Genomic DNA, 21,607 nt, shown 5'->3' on the forward strand with positions numbered 1-21,607 from the left:
TTTTAAACATATTAATAATTACTATTAGTATTCTGTCTTTTTTAAATAAACTTTCAAACTCAGGGGGCTGGGTATCTTGTAGTCGTGAAATCTCGACAAAATTGTTCTTTTTCGATTTGTTTCGAACTATTTGTCCAGTAAGTATATATATATATTGCTCCTAAGTCTTTCACTCATCATACCTGCACGTGTTTCTCTCTTCACTCTCAGTTGCTTATCATCGCATTGCTGGCCTTAGCCTCTAAACTGCCCAGCAGCTTGACAACAAATGTCAGAATGACGTCTTTTTGGGAGAACGCTTCAGCAAAATCATAATTCGCTGAACTGCACCAATTATTTAAATGTTGGAAATTCACAAAATTAAATTCTTCGAAGGCGAAATGTGTGCTACGTGCAGACGAAAACATTTTCGAGCACACAAAATATATTCAATATATATTCTGAATCATCATCAACACAGTTACATTTTGGCAGACTTGTCCATTTTTTATTCTGCATTACCACATACATAAATACACCGAACCTTTTGAATCAGTTCTTGTCTCAAAATACGAGTACAGTTGCAAAATTCGATGCAGCCGAGAGTGCTCGACTGTGAGATACCCATTGTAAATAAAACCATATTCTACAAATATTCCAACAAAATGTTAAAATATAGCGAAGTATATACTTGGTATATTCATGAAGTACTACACTCAGAATCTGCTTTGGCTATATCATCTCGGCTGCCGACGCTGAGCAAGAATTTATATACATATGTTAATTGGATTGGACCCGTCCACAGAGCTGAAATCAATCAAACCAAAATTTAATGAATGCTGAATTCTTGAAGCACCCCATAAACTTTTAATGCCATAAACTTTGATTCCCACAAGTCAAATGCAAAAAGTCCTGGCAAAATGCTAAACAATATGAGCAACTATAATTTTTGATTTTCCAAATAACAGCAATGAACAGAATTATTCTTTGCACTCAGGCTGCAAGATGGCGCCACCGAGCAACTAAGTGATTTTCTGTGTTTCTGCTTTCTGCTGATTTATGTTCGCCTGGTATTTAACTTGCTGTTTTGCATCTTTTTTAGCTGCTCGTTCGTCATGGTGTCGAGTGGACAACAACAACAGTATAATTCGGATATGTCAGACTAGAGGCGAGAATACTTAAAATCTACCAGGCCAACATAATTAAGTAGTAAGTGGAATAAGTCAAACTCAGCAAAAAAAAAAATCTATAGCATACTTTGAGGCTGTATTTAAAATGATATTTCAATAGATGGCGCCACTGAGCAAGCTAGTGACTTTTCTGCTTGCTGCTGATTTATGTTCGCCTGGTACTTCACTTGTTGTTTTGCATCTTTTAAGCTGCTCGTTCGTCATGGTGTCGAGTGGACAACAACAGTATAATTCGGATATGTTAGACTAGAGGCCAGCTAGGCAAGAATGCGTGTTAACTACCAGGCCAATATAATAAAGTAGTAAGTGAATTAGACAAAATAGAGCCAGCACATAATTTTTGTTGCATACTTTCAAGCTGCACCAATCTTAGCTTGAATTACTTTAAAACCAAAAATGTAAAATTGTTGGCAATCAAAAAATCATTTCCCAGAGAATCGAAATTAGAAATTTAATTCATTCCGAATTTGAATCGTAATCAACCCAAAACATTGATTTAAATACAGCTTTCTAAGACATTTTTAATGTTTATTCGCATTTTATTTGTATCAGCCTAGAAATAAAACAACAAGAAACAAGTTGTACAATACGTTTTGTTTTGCAAAATTTACAAAAAATTTAAAAATATTTTCGACGCTAGCAATTTAAAATATATTGTAAATGTATTCAAATCATTAAAATCAAGTAGCCGCTCTCTTGTAATATCTCAAGTGGCATCCTTTGAACTAGAAGCACGAAATCGTTGATACCACTTGCATAGCAGCTAATAAAATGGACACCGACACCAATTTTAGAGTATATGTATGTAGTTATAGTACAGTACTAGATATAGATCAATTACTTGGTCAATCAATTAATCAGATTTGTTCAGTTGAAAGTCGCTTAAATTAACGCAATGAACGCGATTTAAAAGCAAGTACCACATAAATAATTTCTACTCATAAGTATTTGTTATATATATAAAACTTTATCTTTACCCATACATCATTATAGGATAAGCATACAATATGCATATAAAACCTACTGACAATTCATTTTATGTTCAGAAGCCGGGACAGTGCTTAAGCTAGCGAGCTAATCCTTTCAATTCCATTTAGATAGGATATAGTTTTTATAGCAAATTGAATCCGCCCGCTTGCTGAGCACTGTGTCCAGATCTGTCTTTGAGTATTTGTAGTTATATTAAACCGAAAATGTGACCAGTTGATTTGATAATCGTCATTTAAAATCGTTTAAATATATAAGTATGTAAGTAGTATTGTTTTATGGCGTTTTTGGACAGCATCGTAAATAATATTTGTTGATGATATTTCAGAAAGCATTCACTCATTTTATTTCGCACTTGCTTCTATATGCTATATACGTATATATACTTCATTTCATATAAATTATTCAGTTAAGCAGATATCAGATCTGATCAGATTATAACTAAATCGCAATGCGCTTGCTATCAAATACAATATTTCATAATACGAGTTCTCGTATTGTTATTCATAATGATCATTAGATCGATTTAAAGATATCACTGTTGCTGGTTTTCCTTCATTTTGTTTTTTTCTTCTTTTTTCTTGTTCTTTTTTAACTTGTTGCCTCTGCTCTTTCGGCCTCGAATACATCATCGGACTCTTGACCGGCAACATATTCATCATCCTCCTCGACATCCTCATCGTAATCCTCGGGATACTCGCCAAACTCTGATGATTCACCAAGCATCCAGGCGTCGTTTTCCATTGAGTTTCTTGGGCTGTAATTCACGCTGCCCGTAATGGTCAAATTGTTGGCCGGCCTTTGGGTACTGCACGATAAAAAGTGCGCACAGATTGAGAGAGCGGGGGAGAGATCAAAAATATATTGTTAGTTTAAATCATTAAATGTATAGTTTTTAATGTATTCAATGAATGTGGCGAATACAAATCGTGTGCTAAACTAGCGACTAACTAATCTTTTTTTTATTATTGTCCAATTTGTTTGTTTAATATTGGTGTTAGTTGAATTTCTCGCATTATTCCAGATATCGGACGGGTATATATAGTAATTGTATGAATTTATGGTTTTATTGGTGAGTAAAAAGCAAGCCAAAACATTTGTACAGTAAACAAACGTGTTAAATTGTTAGCGGTTAGAGAGTAAACCAGATGCCAATTGATGTGGTTAGACTAGGTACTTGATGGCTAGGTGGTGGTTAAGTGGTTAAGAGGCGCTCTGAAAGCGGCGAGAACGAGCTGACGAACAAGTTATTCTTATATTAACGAGTATATACATATGTATATATACATGTGTATGCAGACAATTTGGCACAACAAGAGCAACGCATAAAATGATGGAGGCAATGCAACAAACAGTAACGAGTAACGAGCAACGAGCAACAAGTAACGAGTAACGAGCAACGAGTGAAAGGGCAGCGAGTAATCGCTTAACATGGCAACTTCTCCATTACATTTGGCAACTCGTCGAATCAATGCAGCGTCATCGCAGCAATTCGTTGTCGTTCAAAGGATTCGGAATCGTATATCCTATATATATACACTTATGCGTCTGTGTGTGTATATGCATAGATATAGATGTATGTATATCCTTAAATAATATCGTTGTTTTCAGATTGCCTCGCACTGGAATTTCTTTCTAGTGTAACAATCAGGATTAATTACGCTGTTAGGAACCGCATTTCGCTGGGGTCTGCTGCTTGCACCATTTATTAAATGTAGTGTGTGAGTTTTTGTGTTGTTTGGGTGTGTGGAAAGATAGTTGTTCGAATGTTTTGGTGTTGCTGTTGTAGTTGTGGTGGTGGTGGCTGTTGTTGTGGTTTACAGATCGGTAACTAGAACACCATCCGTTGGTCATAACTGTCCACGGCGATAGTGTGATCGTGATGGTCTACAGAATCGAGTGTATTGAGTGTTTTTTTTTTTTAATTTTTTGTTTTAAGTTTTGGGTTATCAAAATTGGTTTTTGGGGGTGTACAGAAATTAAAAGAAAAGAAATCAATTAGCAAAAAATAACAGCAAATGTTGTTGTTTTTTAAACTACTACAAACTGTCGATTATTTAATTAGCTAAAGTTCCTAAAGTATTAATATATTTCAAGGGCAACTACGATAATTGCGGATCGTAAGCGTGTAAATTCAAAGGTGTTTTACGTTGATGTTTGAAATGGGCATTAGATATATTATAGATGCAATATCTATGGCCGTTAAACGCACCTTTACCTCTAGCCGGGAAATTACCCAAAACCTTAAGCTAATTTAAAAAAATAAAATATTATCAAAAATAAAAAAAAAAGAAAATAGGAAAGAAAAGAACCAGAAGTATTACGCATAATATACAAAAAGTAAATACAACTCTCTAAACATGACTAATCAAAATGAATTAACTACTTAGTTCTAACTTAGCAACTATATGAAACCTCGATTCAAAATTCAAATTTCGACTCTAGGAGATTGAAATTTATATATGATACTTCTAACGTTTGATACCTTGCTAAGATAATTCCCCAATATCAAACAGTTTCAATCTGTCAATAATATTCATAGATTATACGTTAATTTAAAAGTTAGTTGAGATCAGAGTAAACACATAGAAATACATATAACATTGTTATAGACAAAATAAATTGAAAACTCTGCGAAATATTGAAGGATTTTATTATTATTATCTGTATTTTCAAACTTGTCTGTTGTAGTCTAATGAAATATCTTTCGCTGTTAATCTTCCCATGTGATTAATAATCAATTGATATATGAAATATATAGTATATATTTGATTCACACGAATCGAATGCAATTTGTCCTGACAAAATGCTTAAGAATATAAGCGAGCCGCTATAATTTTTGAATTTTTTAAATAACAGAATTAAACAGAAAATATTGTTTGCATACTTTTAGGTTGCATCTAATCGTCATTGCGATAGGTGGCGCCACTGAGCAAGTAAGCGATTTTCTGCATTTCAGCTTGCTGCTGATTTATGTTCGCCTGGTATTTCACTTGCTGTTTTGAAACTTTTCAACCGTTCGTGAAATTTTTTCGGTGTTAATCTTCTCATGTGTTTTATAACATTTTTAACTATATCTGCAGTGGGAGAGACTGAAACTCGTTCAAGTTCAACTGAGCTTTTAAAGGCGAAATTATTGTGAAATTGGAATCGAAAACAGATTTTAGGATCGGTTTTAATAATGTTTAAGAATCGTTTATAATAATATGGAAAATATTTACTACTAAGTGCATTCTTTGCTGCACAATAAAGTTTGCTATCAGGGTCTAGTCTGCTATTTTCCGACTACATTTGCTGGACTCTGCCAGGAGAAAGAATCTTTCTAACCAAATACATAGTTCTATTATTAGGTTGAACTGCTTCTATTAAGAGATTGTCAACTGTTAATCATTTACCTTTCGAATGGCAACTCGTCGGGCACATCGCTAAGCTGACGCTGTGCTTGGCTCTGACTTTGGGCACGGCGTGCCTCTTCCTTGCGGCGTCGATCCTCAGCGGCTGCCTTCATGGGATCGTAGGTGGAGCGTCGCTTCCACATGACCATCTCAGCCTCCTTTTGCTTATTCACTGCATGTACAAATTGCATAAAATTAGCTTGCGAGTGCAATAAAGTTATTAGTCAATTGTTACTCACCGGAGGCATCGCGTCGCACCGCAGATGTGGCACGTGTGCCGCCACCCAACGATGTGGTGCTGCTGTTCATCACTGAGACAGCGGAGCGAACACTGCGATTGCTGGCACGATTCGATTCGCCCCGGCTGAGACCCATCGATGAGGCACTGGGACTGCGTTTCATTTGATCCGTTGGTTTTAGAGTGCTCTTCGAATCGTTTTTGCGCAGAAAATTATTCGACTGCGCTGACTTGTACTTGGAAATGTCCAGGTACTTGGGCTGCACACGCAACTGTTGCTGCTCCCGTGCCGTCGCATTCGCCGTCTGCAGCAGCTGCTTCTTGGCATTGGCCAAACTGCTGGGCACTTGTTGCGCCAGTCGACTGAGACTCGTTTCACGTGGCATCGACTGACGCGTCTTGGGTCCGCAGCCCGACGCGGCGCGCGGTGCACTCTTGATGCCACGTCGCGGCAACTCGGGCGTATTGGGGCATGCCACAAGTCCAGCCGCTGCCTGGGCAGCCGCACTCAGTTTGCCCGCCGGCGCCGAACTCGGTTTGGCTGGCGTCTGACGATCAGTTGAAGCACCGTTGCCAGCCACACGCTGTTTGCTGCGCTCGATGCGCATCAGCAGCGCCTTGTTGAGTCGCGTATTGCTCAGCGGCACCGATGCGTCGCCGGCATGCGGCTGATGTTGCTGTTGAAGCTGCTGCTGCTGCTGCATATCGTCCACATCGATGTCCTCTTCGCCGCTGGAGTAATACGGTCCTGTGGTGCCCAGTTCATCCTCATCGTTGATGTAGTACTGCAGCTCGTTGTCGTAGTCGCTGTACGATTGCTCAAAGTTATTGCTGCTCGCCGACTTCTTCAGCTGCAACTGTTGTTGCTGCAGCTGCTGTTGTTGTTGCACGTGTCGCGCCGCTGGCGGCGTGTATAAATTCTGGAAATTGGGACGCGCCTGACGCACACCGTGCACTCCACGTTGCTGCTGCTGGAAAGAGCTGGAGCGTCGCAGCGGCGATATGGAACCAGCAACCGCTGGCGGCAATTCGTGCTCGACATCGTCCAGCGAGTTCTTGCGACGATGCAGCTGCTTCAGCAGATACTCGCCGCTGGTCAGCAGCTGCAATTGTGCCTCATTGATGCTGCTGGTCATAAGAGCGCGATGCAATGGCGAGCGTCTGTAGCCCGTCTCCAAACTATGCTGTGGACTGCATTGTGCCGCCGGCGATTTGACCGAGCTGCGACGCGACGACGACGATTGCTGCTGTTGTTGCTGTAGCTGCTGTTGATCGATGGCTGGCCTGGAGCGACTGGCACTGCGCGCACGTCCCAGCGTGTGCAGCGGCGATGGTATCTTGCTGGGACTCTTGGGCGGCTTATATGGCTCGCCCGGCAACTGCATTTGACCAACGGCAGCGCCATGGCTGCACAACGCCGGATCGCTCGCGTAGTCACAGTCACCCAGCAGCCGATACCGTTCCGCCAGGCTGCGATTAAGCTTTGCTGCCGCATTGGCATATTGACGCTGCTGCTGCTGCTGCTGTTGGCTGTACAAACTGAGACTGTCATCGGTCAGCGAATCGCCCGCCGTATCCGAACAGTTGTAGCTGCGTGTCATGAGCTGCAAGTTCGAAATATGTTGTTGCAATTAGTTGATGATTCAAACTTGAATTCCATTGGACTTACCTGTGCCTGCGCCTGCTGTTTGCGTCGACTGGCCGAGCTGCTGCTCACATCCTGCGCCAGACTGCGGGCACGCGCATTACGCGCCCATTCCTGTATCCAATCCTGCTTTGTGGGCGCCGACTGCAGTAACGCTGCCTCCGTCATCGTTGGCGTTGTCGGCGTCTCGGGCAGCTGATGCTGATGCGGATGATGATGCTGTTGCGTCGTGCTGGTGGTGAACACATTGAGGCGATACTCGGCCTTCTGGCGATCCGTAGCACTGCCCGCCATCGCCTGGGCGTGACGCAGCTTTGCCTCGTTGCTCACATACTCGGAGCTATCGATCTGCGACGTGGACAGACTGTGCGAGGCATGACGTGTCTTGTTCGGATGCGTGTCCAGTGCTCGCTGCTTGGCCAGCACACCGCTCGTCGTTACGCTCGTAAAGCAGCCAACATCGGCTGCAACGGCGGCGACCGGTGTGCGTGGCGATGGCGGTGTTGGTGGCGCCTGTGCAGCTGCAGTTGTTGTCGTTGTTGCCACTGGTTGCTGCCGCAACACACGCGATTTTAGCTGCTCCAGATAAGCGGCAGTTGTGTTGGCATTGTTGCTGTTACCCTTTTGCTCCTGCTGCGGCGTCTCGTGATAGTAGTTCACCTCCAGCACATTGCTACCACGATGCGGTTTCACAGCCAGCTGCTTGGGTCGCAACTTGCCTGCAGCAGCTGCCGCCGCAGCCGCCGCTGCTGCCGCATTGCGATCAATGTTCATGAGATCCTTTTGCTCCTCCGTGTAGTTGTCGCCGTCCAGTGTATAGGTGCCCGCCTCACTGACCGCATCCTCCTCGGCCACCTGCTTGACATCGTCCAGCGGCGGATGTGGACACAGCAGCTCCACTTGCTGCAACGCCAGCTGCATGGCCGTCGAACGTGGCGTAAACTGCGCTGTGCGATTCGCCAGCAAATTGGACGTACCCTTGGGCGGCGCCGTTGGTTGCACTTGTTTCGATCTGCTGCTGACACGAGCAGTTGCTGTTGGTGCTGTTGCTGGTTCCATATGGCCACTGGTTGCCGAGCTGCGTGGCGACCAGCTGTGCCGCTTGGAAGCGTCTCGCACACGGGAAGCGCTGCGTTCACGCACACGCAGTTTCACCGCCGGCGTTGCCGCTTCCGTGGTGGGCGTGGCAGCTGCCGAGCCATCGTCATGTGCCATCATGCTGCCGGCGTCGAGACTGCTGCGCTGCGAATGCCGGCCACTTGTGCCATTTGTTGTCGTCGACGATGTCGCCGTCGGCGTCGTCATGCTCGTCTCAGTCTCCAGCTTGGACATGGAAGCGCCACGACGATGGCGACTCTGAAAGCGCTCCATCATGTTTTTGTAGCGTGCCGCTTGCGCCGCAGCGTCGTTCTCCGAGGCGTCAAAGTGATCTATGGTAAAGGCCAGAGATTGCTTCGTTGTTGTTGTCGAATTGGATGCCGTCGAATCGTCTTCATCCGCCGCAGAGTTGGCTTTATTATTGTGAGCACTGCTGCTGCTGCTGTTGCCGCCGCTGCTGTTGGTGTTGCTCTGATGTGGATGATTCGCTCGGCTCAGCACGGTCGCTGCAATGGAACAGAAGCCAAAGATATACAATTAAATTAACATTTATTTACAGTTATTATTATTACCATTTAAGCGGAGAAAACGAGTCTAAACTTGCAACAGAGAAGAATTCACTTGAACACACAACAAAACAGCCAAACAGCCAAAGCAACAAAGCAACTCAAGTGGCAAGCTACTGAGCACAACAAGCCAGCAAGTGCAGCACTCGTCCGGTTCAGACTACTCGCGGGTAATTGGGCGCCATGCAGCACAGCGTGTAGCAAAAAAATATGTCGTAGGCAAAACTATATGTTGCTTTTAATATTCATTTTCATTTCATATTTAATACACATATTGATCACATATTTTAATGCATCAATCTTAAGTTTGTAAGTTTCCTTCAGTTAAAGTCAATTTATAACTACTATATTATTTTTACCTTCTCCCACACCGATTAAAATATTTGTATTACAATCAAATCAAACGTTTTCCATTGAAATTAGACAAAAACGTGTACTAGGAATATATGAATACTAGTAAATTACATTTATATAAAAAGCTATAACTGGAGGAGGTTGAAAGTAAGGGCAAGCAGTCATTTCCTTAGTTGACCATACCCAACTTTTTGCCCGCAACCCATGAGGGCTAATTGCCCAACGTTTCCGCTAACAAATTTGTATACATTTCCGTAACGAAGCATCAGCAACAAGTAAGAAAGCTACAATCAACTGTGCATTTTCAGATGCTCGCCATTCAATCGATATTTGTTCGTTTTTCAAACATTATTTTAATAACTATGCATCTAGAAACTTTGCTAATTTTTCAAACATGATTTTAATAAATGCGTATCTTAAAAGTGAAGTGTTTGAAGCATTTAATAACATCTCAAACATAAAAAGATATGTTTTACTCTACACGAAAGTAGATAGGTAGATTCATTGAAGCCTAATTTTATTGATATCTCACTAAAACTTTCTATTATTTCCATTTTTTAATCGAAATATTAATATAAAATTTCACAGAGTAATGTAGTGTGTTATCAGTTTAAACTACTGAAAACGAATTACATTAAAAATATTTGAAGGTTTTGCGATCAGTGAAAATAATATTTTAATAAAATTACTACGATCTTATTTCAGCATACAGCAACAATTTCTTTAGTTTTTCCTTCTACAATAATTCAAAACTTATATTTCAAGTATTCCAAGTACAAACGGAAAACCAAATGCTTTGCTCGCTAACTTGGCCAACTGGGGCGCAAAGGGAGCACGTACGGGAAATGGAAAAAGACGGCACTTGTGATCTATGACGGCAAATGAAGGTTAGAGTTCGTTGATTTCGTTCCATTTCTGCTGGAGGAGAGAAGGGAAAGGGTTTCGCCCATAAAATACAGCTCTACCTAACTGGAACTCTTGTCTTTGAGGCACGTGTCTTCCGTTCCGCTGTTCAACTGTTCGGGTTACCCCAAGATGACCATATTCGACGCACGCGATTTCACCCAGCACTTTGTTGTTATTTTTCAGCTAAAAATCAATTTATTTTCGAGTCCAATTATTCTATTTAATATGGGCCAGAATTGAGAACAGGAAACATGTGCAAAAACGGCTGAATAGGTTTTAAAGAACTCGTATTTTAAATTATTTAATTATTATGAAAATTAATAGCATCTATTTTTGGATATATTATCAAGGGAAACGCTTGAAGTTTCCAAATAACACCAAAACAATTAAGCTAAAATAGTTAAAATTTAATTAAATATTATAAGTTAAATTATTACTTTGGTGAATTATCCAGGAAATTATTTTAATGATTTAATTTTGAGAAGTTTCAAATGAATAGAGATTATAAAGACTTCTCTTATTTGCTAAACACTTGAAATATAGTCTCTACGCTGATTTCTAAACCAAGCTAAACTCTTCTTATTACTTGGCAACGATTTCTATTTCACTCAGAAGAATCTTAAGTTTATGTAGACTGAGCTACGATCAAGTGAATCATCGCACAACAAGTCGAATGAACAAGGCGATGACCTCAATCAAAGTTGACAATTGATGATGATGGGGGCTTTCTCTGCTGTTCAAAATATATATACATATGTACATATAATATAAATGTGATAATCAGATGCAAAAACCGCAAGATTTGAGCATTTGTTTTCATTTGCTGATTGTTTCTCAATGAGTGGCAACTAAGTAAAAGGTCTCAAATAGCAACAAAAAAGCAAAACAAAATAAATATAGACAAACTCATTCAACGACTTTCAAAGTGGCGCATGACGTAAGACGCGTGTGATTAGTGAATACAACACAATTAGACACCAATGCGAAGTTATTGCCATTTAATTTGCTGTAAAAACGATACAAAAACTGTTATCGATTAACCGCTGTTTCTATTTCCGAAATATATTGCGTGTACTTAAAAGGGTTTCCGCCAATTTAACAGCAGGCGATGGACGCGACCCTTCAATTTCCACTGAACCACTTTCCAAAAATCAAAAGTGCACAGTTTCAACTGTTTAGAGAAAAAAGCTCAAATATAACGTAGTAACAATGTTTTTTTTTCATTTATTGCAGAAAAAAGTAAAAGCGCACGTACAACAAAGCAAATAAATAAAACTAATAAAAAATGCTCTAGTTCTCTTTAAGGGATCGACTTGCAAATACTCTACGCATGAAATTAAAAGCAATTTTACAAATGGTATTGTTGTAATCAAAAGATATTACAGATCTATTAGCCTCATTCTTTTAATTTGTAAATATACACTTTACTTACATTATTTAGAGTACAAATAATGTCGTTAGTTATCCGTCATTACCTCGCTCTTTACCACTCGACTATTAAGCTATGCGAAATGATGAAAAACTGTAACAAAAGCCGCAAATGTCACTCGACACAACAACGACATTCAAGTGAATACCTCAACACGGCGAATATTGTCAAGAGACAACATTTTGGCATGCCGCTTGGTCAACGTAATTGGTCAATAGTTTATGGCGGAACGGTGGAATAATGAAACACAGTGGGAAAGTGGAACGCTTCCTGCCACAGTTGACTGCAATCGATCATTTTGTGAGCCAACAAAGCGAACAGATATTTGTTCTACTTTGCAATAAAATTGCATAATGCACTTGGACAATTATTTCAGTTGTTTTAATACCCTGTAATCTAATGAACAAATTGATTGGCTAGCTACATTGGAACAAACAAGTATTTGTTTTACTATACTAGTGACAATTATTAAGCAGAAAATTACAGGGTATTCTACTATAAAGAAGTTAAGCTAAGTTTATTAACTAAACCGAACTAAAACTGATTGTAGGTTGTTAAAGTTTTGATTAGATGTCGCCAAAGACATTTAAAGATTCAGTTTAAAGTCGTCACTGAAATAGAAAATTGTTGGGCTAATGATATTTCATAACTTATTATCCAGTTAATTTGTCTATTCAACCTCTCTTATAACAAACCCAACTGATCTCAATGCTTCACATTTAAATCTCTAACAATCGCTGAAAGCATTCAACAGTTCGTTAAATCGATTTTGATATTCTGCAGATCTGCGCAAATATCAAAAGTAGAACAGCTCAATTGATAGCCAGTAATCACCTCCAAATGTTTACACCTAAATGTTCGCTTGCAAAATCTTGTCTACAACCATATTGCCACCACCCACTTCACGAATCCATCGATCATGGTGTGACTCACTCACCAAAAAACATTTTAAATTTTTCGTGTGTGTAAAAATGTAAGATAATGACAGCCGCCGGCGAATTGTGTAAGATTTGTGTCGGTCAAAAAGTTGCCTGATAAAAGTTATGACAACATAGAAGAAAAGTTTCAACCAGACCAGCTGGGGCATATTTCTTACTATGGAAATGCTGACAACAGAACGAACATCTGATCGGTTGATTGTGTCATCTAAGTTACAATAAAGATTGCTGCAACTACATCAATAAACAGAACACTTGTGCTTCAGAGAATTCCGAAAGCAATTGCTGGTACTTAACAAATACTCGAATTGCAATCACTGGAATTAAAATTTTATTATTATGCGAGTGCATAAAATATTTTTGCAATTTTCCTTATATCATGGCAACGATTTACTATATAAGAAAAGATGGGCAACTTGCCAAATGAAACCAAAAAAAAAATGACCTTGTGCCCAAATTGATAAGCTTCACGCACGCTTGATTAGACCACGTTCAGGTTATTATAGACTAAAAATAAATATTACTATGGTCAACAATATTAAGAAATTTCAAAAATGTCATGACTATTAATATTTCCTCGTCATATATGTTGGCGTTTGATTTACGATCTTCAATAGAATGTCTAATTGTTTGAAAAGTGTATTAGAGATGTTAAAAAAACCAAGCAAAGACAAACATTAATATTTTTTAGCTTAAATGATTTAACTGTTTCAACAAAGAGAACAAAAACAATTTAAAATTTTCCTAGCAAAATTTGATTTTAACTTTAAAAATCATACTTTAATTTGTTTTTATTTAATATTCATTTGTTTTATTAAAGAACTTTAAAATATTCCTCCCTATATACCAAAACTTTATTTTGCACAGAAAACTGCAGCTCTTGCTCCACTGTGCAGTTGCTGTCTTTTCCCGTTTGTTCTTTCATGGGTGTGTTTTGTCTACTTGCGTGTCTGTGTGTGTGTTTGTTTGCATGTATATGTGTATGTTTGTCATGACTAGTGCAATAAATATTTGCGCTTAAGCCGTGGCCAAAACTCGCCAAATAGCTTCATTTAAAATTCAAATTAAAAGCAACAATAACAAAAAAAGGAGAGACAAGCAACAACAATAATAAAAACAACAACACGACAGAGCAAGCTCATGAATAATGACGCTAGCATATTGACAACGCATTGTTGTTGCTTTCGACGTCAACGTCGACTGCGACTGCGACTGAGATGGCAACTCTTTTTGGATTCACGCGCTTACCTTTTTCAGCCGGCGACGGCGGCGGCTTGCCAAGGCAAAACTTGACGTTTGACTCATCGATGGCTGCGCCAAGTCCTACAAAGCCAGACGATGCGACATGATGCTGCAGTCGCTGTTGCGTAGGCGTCGCTGCTGCAGCCGCTGCTTCCTTGTCGCTTATGATCTCGGCAATCTTCTTGATGTTCTCGGGTGTCGTGTCGGCTTTTTCACGGCCATCCAAGCTGCTGTTATCTTCGTCCTCGTCGTAGCGCCCATTGTTGTTATTGCTACTAGACATTTGCTTGTTGAGCTGCGCTGCAGTTGCCTCGACTGCAGTAACTTCCGAAGTAGCTGCTGTCGCTGCTGCTGCTCCTGAGTTTGAGGTTGCTGTTGTTGTTGTCGTTGTTGGAGCTGCGGCCGTGGTCGTTGTGTCATTTGCGTATGATGTCATATTAAAACTTGTGCTACGATTTTTTTTCTTTTTGGGGCACTACTTTTGGTCAGGAGCAACACCTATTTTGTATCTATTCCCGTTCTCTTCACACTTTGTTAATTAGTTAATTAACGAGCGCCGCATTTTTTACTACCTTTTCTACTACTATTTTGCTTTGCTGGCGTTTGCTGCGTTTTTGTGCGTACGCAAATTCCTGCACGCCTACGTTGAATAAAAGAAATGTTAAAAATTACATAAAGAAATCAAGAACGCACGCACAAAGCAGACACAGCGATATACAAACACACATACACACGCACACACACACACTGACACATGCAGACGGACAGAGAATCGTTGTCGTGTTAATGACCATGCGACGACATGTTCAATTGTTCTTGTTCGCTCGCAGTCGCTGCGATGCCTGCGTTTTGCTTTTCTTATTGGACGCGCAGAGCGCACATGGAGAACAATTGAAGCGATTTCCACTTGAAAACAAAAATAGCCAAGTCAGTCCGATGCTTTTGCCTTTTTTCAAGGTTGGCCTGTTGTTGTTGTTAATCGAATTTTGCTATTCGCCTTGTTTGTATATACAATTATGTGTATTTTTACGTTGAACATTTTTGGAAACAGCCACAGCACTTGACACCCAGTACAGACACAAACACAGACGTGGACACTCACGCACACACACACGCACACATACGTTTTTTACTACATTCAAGGGCGCCGTTCGCTGTCTTTCGCTGGTTCACTGCACTTGCACTTGCTATTCACACTTTTCTTAATCACTCTCGTTGATAATAAACTCTGCTCTTTCTTGGCAGTTGCTTCAGCTGATTCTTTTTGTTTTAGTCATTCCATCTTATTTGAATTCTTAACACGCGCTGCTCTTCTCGGTGCTTTTGCCGTACACAAAACCAAACGCTTACTCACGCTGCCACTGACAGTTAAGACTGAAAGAGTCGTTGGCCAGTGTGTTTTGGCCAAAAGTGACGTATGGCAACGGGTTGAGAGAGCGAGAGACTTGCCAGAGAGTGCGCTTATGCGCGCTCTTTACAGAGTTGTCGAGCCGTATTTATATCTTTAAAAAATTCACGAAATTAGTTTGATTGCACTTGTTTACTTTACTGTTATTGGTTTTTCACATTAAATTTATTTAAAGCATATGCAAATTGCTAAATAATTGACTTTGTCAAACAATTAATTGCATTGTTTGGATAGGTAGTTAACTGCTCGCAAGGCTTCGCAACTAAGTGGCAACGCTGTCGATAACGGCGCGCACACAATTCATTGTTTGTTTTCGCTCTCTCGCTCTCCAACTCGCTTGCCACCCTAAGTTGTGCTCGTAGTATGACGCATTGATTGTTTTGGCTTTTCTTGCACTGGTAACTGAAGAAGTTAATTAATCCATTGATAATTACCAGTAAGGCGAACACACAAATATACGCTAATTAGCCCAACACTCAATTCATGATTACCACATGCTTGCCTCATATACCCCGCAGTTCACGCCTCAATAAGCACACGGTTAAATTCAGCTGGCAGTGCACACGACAGGTGGCGACGGCCTTCGTTCACACTCTGCTGTTGTTTTAACGGTTTATATAACAAAAGGGTATCGTATTGGTTTCACTTTTCGCCAAAGCAGAAGATGCAGACTTCTATTGTTGCCGCAGCTGGACAAACGGCTGGTCGTTGTAGCCAATAACAAAACCAATAGCCGCATTCAAATGATAAGAGCAATCCATACAAACACACAAACACGCCCCGCGCACAAGCCTTGCTCATTAGTCTCTCTCTCTCTTTCACATTTTGCTCTCTTTGTTTGGCGCGCGCATTCACTCTGAGCATTTGTTGTATTGGTATTTTTTTTTGCCCCTGCTACACTTGTTCAATCAACAATTTTGTAATGATTTTTTCGTTAATAACGAAGCTTGCAAGAGAATATTTTTCTTTTTTCCTAGCGCGAAAAACACTTTTATCTACGATCTACAGTCAAACACCGCAATTAAACAACTTTTTACTTTATTTGGCAAAAGTGCAAAAGCATCGCCAGCGTCAATTGCAACTTTTTCGTGTTTGTTGTGCCAATCAGACTGAATGTGACCATATACCGAAAGCAAAATTTGCCATTCAAGGTCTTAACATATACCGAAGTAAAGTACATCAAGAAAAGTTATCTGGTTACACTGAATTGGGTATATTAGTACTTTTAAAATACGCACACCATGAAGCGCGAATTTTAAAGTGGTCTTTCTTAAAGATTCGAGTCTGTCAATTTAAGATAAATTTCAAATTTTTTTTTTGGGAAATGTAATATTCCTAAAACTGGTCCTTAAAATGTAAAGTTGTACAGCTGTAAGTTGTTGTTTTTTTAAATAATTTGTAAAATAAAAAAAGTGAGCCAAAATACAATGTACAAATATGTATAATATATTCATGCCTGCGCAAGTATTACAAATGTCTCAATTTGATTTAAACTATAGTTATTTTGAAGGTCCAAGCTAAGTCCAGCCCTCTCTTGTCGATGTGATGTTTAGGTGGGAAAACAATATGCAATTTATTGTGATTCGACGTCCACTGTGAATGAAAGCGTTAAGTTTAAATGCTCAAAGCTCAAGAAAATTAACTGCTGAACGAACCTGTATCTTTGTATCCTGCATGCCCAGCATGGTGATCTCTGTGGTTTTCTTGTTAAGAACATCGCTATCGCTGCCCATATCCAAACCCGTTAGCATCACATTGCGAAAGATGTTGATTTCCTTCCCCAGGGGATACAAATCAATCTCATTGGTATCATAAGGATATTCCAGCACAAAGGCATAGATGACAACACTGGAGTTATTAGATTGCTGACCACGGGTGTACCATACATTGGGAGTTAGTGTATCATTTTGATAGATCCACGGCGCGCTGCTGTAGATGCCCTCGCCATTGATCTTCAGCCAGCGACCCATGTCACGCAGTCGCTCTTCGAAAATGGGTAGAATAGTGCCATACTTGGTCGGTCCCACGTTGATCAACACATTGCCATTGCAGCTGACCGTGCTGATAATCTCTGTAGTAGAGAATAAGATTAATGTAAATCTCTTTCTAACTTGTAAGCATGTCACCCACCCTTGATGACATCTTTCGAGCTCATAAAGTTCTCGAGTGTGACATCGAAACGTTGTCCCCAACTAGTGCGATCCAGCGTGAAAGCATTCTCCCATTTGTGGGCCTGCAGCACGCCGGGATTAAAGCGATCTGCGCAATTATAAAAGTCGCCATGCAGACAAGCGGTGCCAAAGCCCCACCGATCATTAGTGACCACCGTCTCCCTGACAGGACTGTCATTGTACAGCCAGGCAATAAACTCCTCGGATTTCCAATACTTGGCCGGCGCCTCCCAGTCCCCGTCGGACCAAATGATCTCTGGCAAATACTGTTCCACCAGCTCCATTTGCTCCGGTCGCACCTTATAGTCCACAAAGTGTTGTTGGAGCAGCATATGCAACTTATCATCGATCCACATGCGATTGAACCACTCGAACAGCGAATAATACAAGCCAAACTTCAGATCCGTGTTACCACGTATAGCTGCTGCCAGCTCCTCTAAGGATGTAGGGATTGATAAGTAAGAAATCGACAAAGATTCAGACCTGCTTTTTTAATTACTTTTAATCGATATCTAAAGTTTAAATAATTTTGACTATATTAGCTAATAATAGCTTTAAGTTTAGGGTCAGAAATCCATTCTTTAATTTCCGTTAGAAGTTTAAAATAATCTCTAAAGCACAACATTTTGTTCCTTGAAAATTCTGATCTTAAGGTTTTCGAAATTTACAAACGGAATGATAAACCAAAATAGCTATACTTGCTTTTGTATTGGGGACCAACTTTTAAATCTGTCTAAATTTTAGGTAATATAAAAACTAATTGTTCCAAGACTTCTCTCCTAAGTTTTTGAGATTTAGGCGTATTAAATTTGCAATCGGATATAAGCGGATGTCTAGCAATATGTTTACGATATTTTTTATATAGTCGCAAATGCTGCATTATAAATGTATAATGTATAGTAATATATATTTACTTACTGATGATATCCCGCTTGGGTCCCACATCGACAGCGTTCCATCCAAAGCTGTACTTCGAGGGCCACAGCGTGTAGCCATCGTGATGTTTGCTCGTCAACACGACATATCTAGGTAACAATTTAACTCCGGTTAACAAAACTATAGTTACATATAGGCATATATATATTTTTGTATAATACTTAGCACCGCTGTCGCGAAAGAGCAACGCCCACTGTGTGGCATTGAAGAGCTCCGCTGTAAATTCATCGGCAAATTGCTGATACGTAAAGTCGGGCTTATAGTTGCGCTGCATATAGCGTATATAGTCGGGATTTCGCAGATCTATATAAAAATTATACCTTTGAATATCAATATAACAATCAAACATTGCCACAACGCACTTATCCAATTGGTCCAGAACCATTCCGATCCAAAACTGGGCACTGAATAAACGCCATAATGCAGGAATATGCCCACCTTAGCCTCATCATACCACCTGGGCAATGGCCTCTGATCCAAGCTCGCCCAATTTGGCTCGTATCGGCTGCGATGTCCGCCTTGTCCTAAGACCCCGTAGATGCCATAGATGAGCACTATGAGTGTCAGCCAGATGTGCCCCATGCCTCCTCTTATCTAAGCTTACGTTTTTGCTGCTAATGTGCCGAATCCAAATTGAACTAGAGAGCGCTACGATTTGCTTCGACTGCGTTTCCAAACTCAACTGAGCTGAGAATAGAGAGCACTCTTAATGCGAACACATCCGTCAATCTGACAAACATCGAACTTGGTGAATTTCTATACGCTTTCCAAAAAGGTGTCACTATACAAATTTCTAGCGAATTTATGGAATATTCTTTGTATGCCTAATACTATATATACAAGACGTTTCTTTTTTCTTTATAGCATATAGTTATTTCTAAATCAACCTATATCTAACCTTTAATAAAGATATATTTAGCAGATAGCTAAGGAATCTTTTAATAACTCGTTTAGTTTGGAAACTATCCTAATGATATTTAAAAAAAAATGACTCTATCTGACAAATATCAAAATAACAAACAAATCTATTATCTAAATAGTACAATTTTAAATTAGAAATGTAGAAGTCAAAATTTTGTAAGAGTATTTCAATGTCGTCACGCCAAATTGAATATTTCACACTTGTTTATGTTTGTGTTTGCGACTGGAACGGGAACTGGAAAGGCGATGAGAATGGGAGCTTAAACTGGAAAATCCATCCGAGTTGTTATTCTATTCATATTAACGCCTGGCTATGTGTTCCGAATCCATACAGATTTATGAGAGAAAATTAAATGAGAAAGAAAGCTGCTGATACTCAGATAAGAGTATTTGCACATACACAAGTTTCTATATTATTTGAGAGTAAATTTGCTTGGTTGGTTGTCGGCTGAATCGACAATACAATTTATGATCTCTGATATTTTAAAAACCTAGTTGCAGATATTACGTATTGAAAGTGATCAAAATAAATATAATAAAGATGTAATACGAATTTATGCAGCAACTACTCAACTAATATATCGAAATCTAATTAAATTCCCTCATACAAAAATATTTACTGAGCTGTTGGTATACAAACATTAAATAAATTATATCGCAAGTCGATCAATGCTTTCCTATATTCATCTGAGATGCATTAGCAATATCTCTAACCCAAGTCGTGGCAATTTTAATCTAAATGAAAACACAATATTTCAAAGAAATAACACTCAGTTCGTTATTTGTTTTTAAATTGAACATAACAGTTTATTTTATTATCATTTTTGCATTTTGTTTGTTTTTGTTATATTTGTTTTTTTTTTTCATCATTTTCTTTCTCTTTTTTCTTTGTTTGTCTTTCATCATAAAATGTATTTGTTTGCTTTAATTCCATGTGGGAACTCGCCCAGAATCTGAAGATTCAGCCATATCCCGTTGCATTTAATAATCTTTCACATCATACTCTTGATCTTATTCTTTTGTCTGAAGGTGTCAACAGATCTGTTTAAAATGTGACGTGTGTATATAGGATAGGTTTGGTTAGGTTCTTTTTGTAATATTTTGTTTTCTTTTCGTTTGGTTAGTTAAGGTTTAGCTAAAGCCTGGACTGTTCAGAGAGCTGAATGAATGGAACTACGGCACAAATGAAGCTCCTCAACTAAACACTCACACGCACTAACACATACACACACACAAACACACACGCACACACTTGCATTCGCACACATACACGTATTCAGACACATACACATACAACAATCTAATATACACTGAACTTTTATTTAATTCTTTTTAATAGTTTCCATTAGTTTTTGTCTTTTTTTTTTGTGTAATTTTTTGTTTTGTTTTTTTAGTTTAAAGTAAATTAGCTTCATTGCCTTTGGTATGTCAAGTCGTTACTTTCATTTGCAGTTTGAACATAATTTATATAAGTTTTCTCATACATTTGCTATGCTAAAAAACTGGTGCAATATTCTCGGTGAAGGATAAAAGGGGCAGTTAAGAGCAGAAGTTGGCGAGGCAAATATAACGCAGAGTTCAAGTGGCTAAGTTTAAGGCCAAAAGCTGTTCAGATATGAAACTAACCTCAACAAAAAAAAAAGAAATATAATAAACAATTTTGCAGATAAGAAGAACGAGAAGTGAGCATTATTTATATACACAATGTACTTCATTTCATTCCTGCTTTATCAGGTCAAAATAATAATTTTAATGTGCGCAGCTTTTGATTTCTTCTAATTTAAACAATTCTCAACCGTTATTTTTTTTTGTTTAGAAAATCTTTTTCGAAAATTGACGACAAATAGTTTAAGGCCAAAGAGTTTTTAATTTCTTTTTTTTTTTGTGTTTTAGTTTTTTTTAATTGCAAAATAAATGACAAATACTTTTGGGATGAAGCACATTGAAATAGGTCTGAGGTAATATTTATATCGATATCGATAGAACGATAGATGCATACATATAGTCAAAGTAGTTTTGCTTGGATTATTTGCTATGTAGTTTTGTTGAAGCTGACAGTGTGACCGTGCTTTGTGTGTACTGCAACAATTTTGTATTTTATATCTTAGTCAAGTGCTTTTCATTATGTTTTTTTTTGTTTTGTTTATTTGTGGCCCTTTTAGGCTATGCCTAACTATCAACCGTCTTTTGTGATGGGGATTTTT

General features: G+C 39.2%; 2 protein-coding genes across 4 annotated transcripts; both read right to left on the bottom strand.

Moving 5' to 3' along the window:
* Positions 1 to 1,744: 1,744 nt before the first annotated feature.
* On the bottom strand, positions 1,745 to 16,510 carry LOC132788823 (uncharacterized). Of its 3 annotated transcripts, none has more exons than XR_009632661.1 (7): positions 16,413 to 16,510; positions 13,974 to 14,607; positions 7,459 to 9,038; positions 5,791 to 7,393; positions 5,552 to 5,723; positions 3,607 to 4,043; positions 2,823 to 2,964 (listed from the first exon to the last, which is right to left on the bottom strand). XR_009632661.1 is itself a non-coding variant. In XM_060796448.1 (6 exons), exons 2-6 carry the CDS (start codon positions 14,401 to 14,403, stop codon positions 2,748 to 2,750), a joined length of 4,002 nt encoding a protein of 1,333 aa, XP_060652431.1. In that variant the 5' UTR covers positions 14,404 to 14,607; positions 16,413 to 16,510; the 3' UTR covers positions 1,745 to 2,747. The 3 variants fall into 3 exon arrangements, 1 of the variants encoding a protein (XP_060652431.1); XR_009632662.1 differs by having other exon boundaries at positions 2,893 to 2,964; positions 3,818 to 4,043; XM_060796448.1 differs by lacking the exon at positions 3,607 to 4,043 and having other exon boundaries at positions 1,745 to 2,964.
* A 288-nt stretch (positions 16,511 to 16,798) lies between these two features.
* LOC132792597 (putative alpha-L-fucosidase) lies at positions 16,799 to 19,178 on the bottom strand. The gene is made up of 6 exons (XM_060802026.1): positions 18,845 to 19,178; positions 18,644 to 18,785; positions 18,465 to 18,571; positions 17,506 to 17,982; positions 17,031 to 17,446; positions 16,799 to 16,968 (listed from the first exon to the last, which is right to left on the bottom strand). Exons 1-6 carry the CDS (start codon positions 19,062 to 19,064, stop codon positions 16,864 to 16,866), a joined length of 1,467 nt encoding a protein of 488 aa, XP_060658009.1. The 5' UTR covers positions 19,065 to 19,178; the 3' UTR covers positions 16,799 to 16,863.
* Positions 19,179 to 21,607: the final 2,429 nt, after the last annotated feature.

Source organism: Drosophila nasuta, chromosome 3 (assembly GCF_023558535.2).
Source record: "Drosophila nasuta strain 15112-1781.00 chromosome 3, ASM2355853v1, whole genome shotgun sequence".
NCBI lineage: Eukaryota > Metazoa > Arthropoda > Insecta > Diptera > Drosophilidae > Drosophila > Drosophila nasuta.